The 6485-nt window shown below is 46.2% G+C and overlaps 1 protein-coding gene across 1 annotated transcript; it reads right to left on the reverse strand.

The window, feature by feature from the left end:
* Positions 1-473: 473 nt before the first annotated feature.
* LOC309375848 (putative G-protein coupled receptor 21) lies at positions 474-6266 on the reverse strand (the record flags this gene model as incomplete). Its single annotated transcript, XM_081921766.1, has 2 exons — positions 474-2590; positions 5510-6266. 2 exons carry the CDS (start codon positions 6264-6266, stop codon positions 2325-2327), a joined length of 1023 nt encoding a protein of 340 aa, XP_081777892.1. The 3' UTR covers positions 474-2324.
* Positions 6267-6485: the final 219 nt, after the last annotated feature.

Below are 6485 nucleotides of genomic sequence, written 5' to 3' on the forward strand. Positions count from 1 at the left end.
CCAAGGGCCTTTGACAGGGCTAGCAGAAAATAAAAATTAGGAGGCAGAATCCAAAAGTTATTTCAAAAATCTTTATTTTTATTCAATCATTTTAAATTATAACTTAATATTTTTTTCTCCAAGGAACACAACATTTACAGATCAGAAAGGAAAGGGGGAGGGTGGAGAGAGAAATCATTGTTACTCACACGCAGAACTCCAAGCCACAAAAGGATTTTTAAAAGGCTGCTTGGAAAACAATAAAACAGAGGGGGATAGTTTTAGAGAGAGGTTTGGGTTTACAAAGTAGATTTGGATCATTTCATGCTGCTTTTCTTTTCTTTACATAAAAAAACAATAATACTCTCAATATGGCTATTTTAAGCAAATCAGATACAAACATGCTATTTCGCATAATCGCTGCTGCACAACAGCTACAGAGTGGGAGAGAACCCCCCCCACACACACACAGAGGGTAGGAATATTGCAGGTGAAAGGAGGAAAACAAATAGAGGGCTCTTGGCATCCCATCATGAACACAGCTAGTTTTCTGAACAGAAGCCCTGCCTGAGATCTTAGTCCAATTTTGTTGCAGCAGAAAAAAATTCGGTAACAAGTTTGCCCCAATACCCCACCCGCCACTGCCCTTTTTGCAAAAAAAATAAAAAAAATAAAAAATGCCTACTTAGAGAGGGAAAAAGTTTCCCAAGAGAATTAGTCACTCTCTGTGCAATGGCTTGTGTTTCTGCATGTCTGTAACTGCTAGGATCTTAAGGAGGGGGAGGAGGCAATTGAATCAGAAACCTTGATCTCTTCATTCAGAGATGTTGATCTCTTCAGTTCTCTGTTCTCACTCTGAATCATTTAAAAACTAGTGTATAAAATAGTTAAGAAGAAGAGGTTGATGTGGGGCAGGGAGAGACAAGGTTATATAAAAACCGACTGGGCAGCAACAGGATACAGGGAGGGAGGGTCGAATTCTGCTGTAAAAAGACGAACAGTCACAGGAGTGCTACATGCTATATCATGGCTTCTGGGAACAAGGAACTAGTTGCCCAAGCATTTTCCACCCCTGTGTGATGAGGTGAATCCAAGTGGTGGTCTTTTTCAGCGGGGTTTGCAGTCTCGTGAAAGTGCTGGCACGTTTCTTCTGTTTTAACCCACTGCATCCTGGTACATCTCTTTAGAGGAGGAGTGGAGAGCCTTTGGACCTCCAGACTCCCACTGGCCCTGCTCTCCAGGGCTGAAGGAGTTGAAGCTTAGCAGCGTTCAGAGGGACAAAGGTTTTCCACTTCTGCTTGAGATGAAGAGATTCCAAGATGTTATGAGGTCTGGTATGGGGTCCGTGGCCAATTCAACATGCCAAGAAAAGGGGGGAGACCCTACAGGGTAGGTCAGCTCAGATCAACTTCACAGATGTTTTCATTTCATGGCAATTTCTTCCTCGGTTCATGAGCCTTGGCTGTTACGGAACGTGACGATGGGTCTCCCACACGTGTTTTTCTGTCAACAACAGCCCAGCACACTGGAGGAGGGAAACCATTAGCTAAAACCCTAGTCTTAAAATTCAATTGGATGGCAGAGTCTGGCTGCTAAAGGAGCATTAAAATAGTCACCATGACCCTTACCATTTTTCATATTTTATTACTATTATTATTTTTAAAAGGGTTTCTCTCCTCGCCACCAAGTCTCCTTTCCGTGGGTCTGGAGGAACAAAATGGTTGCTGCAGTGTTTGTAATAGTGAAGAGAGGAGGAATAGAAAGAAAGAACAGAGATAGAAATATAAATGGGGGGGGGGGGAGGCAGCTCTCTGCTCAACTTGATGTTCCAGTGACCCCTGCTTTCCTTTTACATCCCTTGTACAACTTTTGCCTGCGGCTGCTCTATCACCACTTCCCAGCAGTTGCTTTGGGGGTGGGCAAACCACCCAATGTTTTGGCGAAGCATTTCTGAAAAGTGGGAGCAGGCGCGTCAGGGCGTGGTGTGGCACAGCACTCGTCCCCAGCTCCTTGGCCTCCTCAGCTTAGAGCCTAGTTCAGCACAGCCAGTCACAAAAATAACCCCCAAGTGGAAACCCAGCCAAGTAAGACACTGAGTTTCCTCTCTTGAATCACTTCCTGGCATGGCTGTTTCCAGAACTGCCCTTCCAACTGCTTAGGCATCCAGGTCTCTCCCAAAAGATACATGCAGATGTGCTCCAGGAATGGCCCTCATGCTGCAGCAAGGTTTCCTCAAACCAGACTGAACTCAGTAAGGAGAGCCTGGATGGGTGTTGGTTTGTTACAGTTTGGCTTGGCCTTCTTGGAAAAGCTGATGCTGGGAGACTCATGTTGCAGGAGGAGCCTTAGGGGGAGGTTATGCTGCTCACAGCCGCACTGACGGTAGGGAGCTCCTGCTGCTGTTGCTGTTGCTGCTGCTGCTGCTGCCGCCACCATTTGTCCTCTGTGGCCTTATAGCAGGGCCAGCACAGCTTATGCCCGATCTTCTGGAACTTGTGCCGGAAGCTCCTGTTGGTCCAGAAGTAGACAAAGCAGTTGAGGAAGCCGCTGCCTATGGGGAGCCACAAGGCCACCATCTCAACCCATCCATGGACTCTTTTGTGGGTGATAGCTGGAATGAGACAGCACAGGGAAGGCATGTTTTAGCCAGGAAGATGCAATGCATTTATTTGATTTCATTCTTTATCTTAGAATATTTTTTTGTTTATTTTATTTTTTTAATAAAATTTGTATACTGCCTTTCATCTCTAGATCGCAGGGCAGTTCACAGCATTATTTCTTAATGGCTTTATGTTCAAAAGAACCTCTAATAAGTGATATACAGGATAGAAATAAATACAATGCAATATATTAAGAAAATCAAGCAAAAATCCTATTAAAATAACATTATAGTGCTCCAAAATTAACAGTGACCAGGCTTGGATTATCCTTCTGGGGAAGCCAGGTGAAATAAAAATGTATTTCATAGCAACCAAAATCCCCAAAGGATTTTGTATGATCCTTAAAGGCACCTGTATTATATCCACTGGAAGGAAGTTCCATGCTATGTGGGCTGCTCAGTTAAAGCTCTACTATGTGTCACCACTGAGCAGATCTTCTACCACGTAGCTCAGTGGTAGAGCATCTGCCTTGCATGCAGAAGGTCCCAGGTTCAATCCCCGGCATCTCCAGGTAGGACATAGAAAGACTCATTGTGTGAAATCCCAAACAGTCACTACCAGTCAGTACACAAGCAATACTAGATTGAACAGTGGTCTGACTCTGTATAATGCAGCTTCCTATCTAAGAAGTGCCTCCTCCGATTTCTGCAGCAATATATAGCAGGTAAGGTGATCTCTTACCTGGAGCATTGGTAGATGGTGCACCTTGGGACAGGTAAGGCATAAGACAGGGAGTCCAAGAGCACATGGAGCCAAAGTCAAAGACAGGCAGAGCAAACTCATTCCAGTTTTGTCCCCCTGCTCAGTTCTGCAAAGGGCAATGCTGAGACAGAGGAGGAGGAGGAGGAGGAGGAGGAGGAGGAGGAGGAGGAAACGGACAGGCAGGACCACCCTCTGGACTGGTTATGGGTAAGTAAGAAGGCAGGCTGGTGGGGGCTGGCAGAGGGCAGACTGAGGTTGGAAGGGGAGTACCCTATTCACTCCAATCATGGATAAGCCTTCTCTGCCCCCGCCATGTTGCCTGCAAGCCCATCTTCTATGACACCAACTCAGTTTGGATGCATGATCATTTTGAACTAAGTCCCTCTGAATTTAACAGAGCTTACTCCCAAGTAGGGCTGGGTGAATTGGAAAAATGAGAAACTGAAATTAACCCATCTTAAATTCCCTTCTGCACTGAACTTCACACCAGTTTGCGGATTAATATTATTTTCTTAAAGTCTTCTTGAGAACCCACCAGCATTTTAATGCGATTTTCTCCTAATATACACGATTTTTGTTTTGCAATTTTGTCAAATGCCATACACACATTTCTGCAAAGCAGTTATATGTGTTATTTTTGCGTGCTATTTCCACCATGTACCCTAGAATATGCACTTTTCTACACGTTACTCAGATGGAGAAACGGATTGCAAAAGTTAGTGAATTTCAAAAGGGAGGGAGTGTTTCAGTTCGCATATTGTTTCAGAAAGTGTGGCTTTGGTAGGTTTGCCTTTAAATTTGAAGCAAATCAAATTTATCCCCCATCTCTACTTCCAGGTAATTGATCTTAGCGTAAGAGTCTTAGCACTGGCTCCTACTAGTTTCTCTATCCCTCCCACCCCTACTCTTGAAATGCCCTCCACAGACACACTCCTTACTGCTTGGAAAGAGGAAAATCTACCCAGCAATGTCAGAAATTTGATTGAAACTGTAGTGTTTAATTACCTCAGTCTCTAGACCTCCATGCAAAGACTCGCCCAACCTCATCCATCCTTTTAGGATCAAATTACCTAATGCCAAACAAGTTTTAAAGAAGTGAACATTGCAGGTTGTTTATGTTTGGTACATGAGGTCAAAGTCGTTTTTTGTTTGTTTTTAAGCAAGCTTCTAGACCACATTGTTTGGAAAATCTTTGTGAATAATGCACTGTAGTATTTAGGGAATTGGGGTGTATACGTGTATGTAACGACTGTGTCTTAATTGCAACACAGACAATCTCCCATAGTTTGGGGACATGTTTTCTGTTGTTGCATCCATACAGACTTTTAGTTCTTTATGTTTCTTTGCAGGATGGGGAACAGCAAATCAGACATTGCAGCTGCTGAAGTGTTTTTCAAACTGTAGATAACCTATTTAGAACAATTATGCTTGCGTTCTCTCTGTTGAATCACTTTGGCTTTTCAATCAATGAAGTACAAATTGCTGCAGAGTTAACCAATACAGCATCTAGTACTTGGAGGTGGGGAGAGCCTCAGGCAGCAATAAGAGTGCCCATGGCCCTACTTTGCAGAGGAAGTTTCTTTGTTTGAACTGCTGTCAGAGGACAGTCCTCTTTTGGGACCGGTCCATGTCAAATTTAAAGATTAAAAAACCCATGAGAAGGGGAGAGCACATCAGCCTTTGAAATTGGCCATCAACAGTTTGTTCTCCAGGTGTTGCTTACTGAGATCCTGGTCGTAATCTCCCCATGTCTTGTGAGATGTATTGCATTTCCATTATTTTGTACCATATATTTTTGGAAACTTGTTTGTCTGATTGCTTTGCATCTGAGCACCTCTTAGGATATCATATCCAAATTTTGCATGCTGGTTCCAGAGCTCAAGAAGCAAGTTTTCATCTATGTTTGGATATAATTAGATACCATTTTGTTTCAAGATAGCAGACCGAACCTTTCAATACTGCACTGATTTGGACCCCCGATTTCAAAACTGCAGCATCTTTTTTGTTTTGTTTTTGTTTCAGTGTCTGGCAAGAGCCTGCTGGTTGTAATTATATCAAAGTGTATCTAGGCGCATATGAATTGCTAGCCAGCCCCCATCCCTGCCCCTCTTGCTTTCGGTTTGTTTTGGGTCCCCAGAACAGCAACCACCCCCTCTCTGTACACTCACCATTGTACAGCATGGTCACAATGCAGGGCACCCAGCAGACATAGAAGGCGATGACGACAGGCAGGAGGATGCGGGCTGCAGCGTCCAACGGCAGCACACAGCGCATCTTCAGCCCTGCCTCTTTCGCTGGAAGGGCCCTGCCACTTTTCCCACGCCGGCACTGGGAGCGGGCTGCCCGCCACAGACACAGGTTGGCAAAGGTGATGGTCCCAGCAGCAGGGCAGAAAATGGTGCCCGCTATGAAGAGGGAGTAGGTGGTGTTTGAGCCGTAGTCTGGCTCACACAGCAGGGCTGAGGCCGAGAAGCGAACTTTGAGCAAGGCTCCTGGGCCCGGCACGGCCAACGGCACCAGCAGAAGGGCCGGCAGGAGCCAGGCAGCGGTGATGAGGAGGACCACCCTCCTGTGGCTCAGCAGGCGCCTATAGTGCAGAGGGTAGAAAATGGCCACATAGCGCTCCAGGGAGACACCTGCCAAGGAGTAGAGGGAAGCCCCAAAAATGCAGCAGTTGATGAAGGCCACCGCCCGGCAGGACGACGCCTCCCCTTCTTCTGCCATCGGCCCCACCACCAAGCTACGGTAGAGGTTGAGGGGCACCACCAGCACTGCCAGGGCGGTATCGGCCGCAGCCAAGGACAACAGCACCAGGCGAGTGCTGTGACTCCAGCCGGACACAGAGGAGGCAATGACTGTGATGATGGTCCCATTGCCCACCAGCGCCAGCAGCCCCAAAACACAGATCAAGCTGGTTTTCACCATCCAGCTGCCGCACCACTGCTGAGGGCCTCCATTGCTGGGGCAAGGGCCCTGCTGTGAGGGGAGACCTCCTTTAATTTGGGGGTCCTTCTTGGAGGGCTGCTCCCCTACAAGATCCTCAGGCGGCTTTGGCTCAATTGTTTGGCTTTCTTCCTTCCACTTCAGGTTGGGAATTTGTTTCCCCAGGGAATGCCCATCTCTCCTTGCGTCTTTTCTCTCTTG

The sequence above is a fragment of the Podarcis melisellensis genome (genome assembly GCF_964234715.1).
Source record: "Podarcis melisellensis genome assembly, chromosome: 8".
NCBI classification, from domain to species: Eukaryota; Metazoa; Chordata; class Lepidosauria; order Squamata; family Lacertidae; genus Podarcis; species Podarcis melisellensis.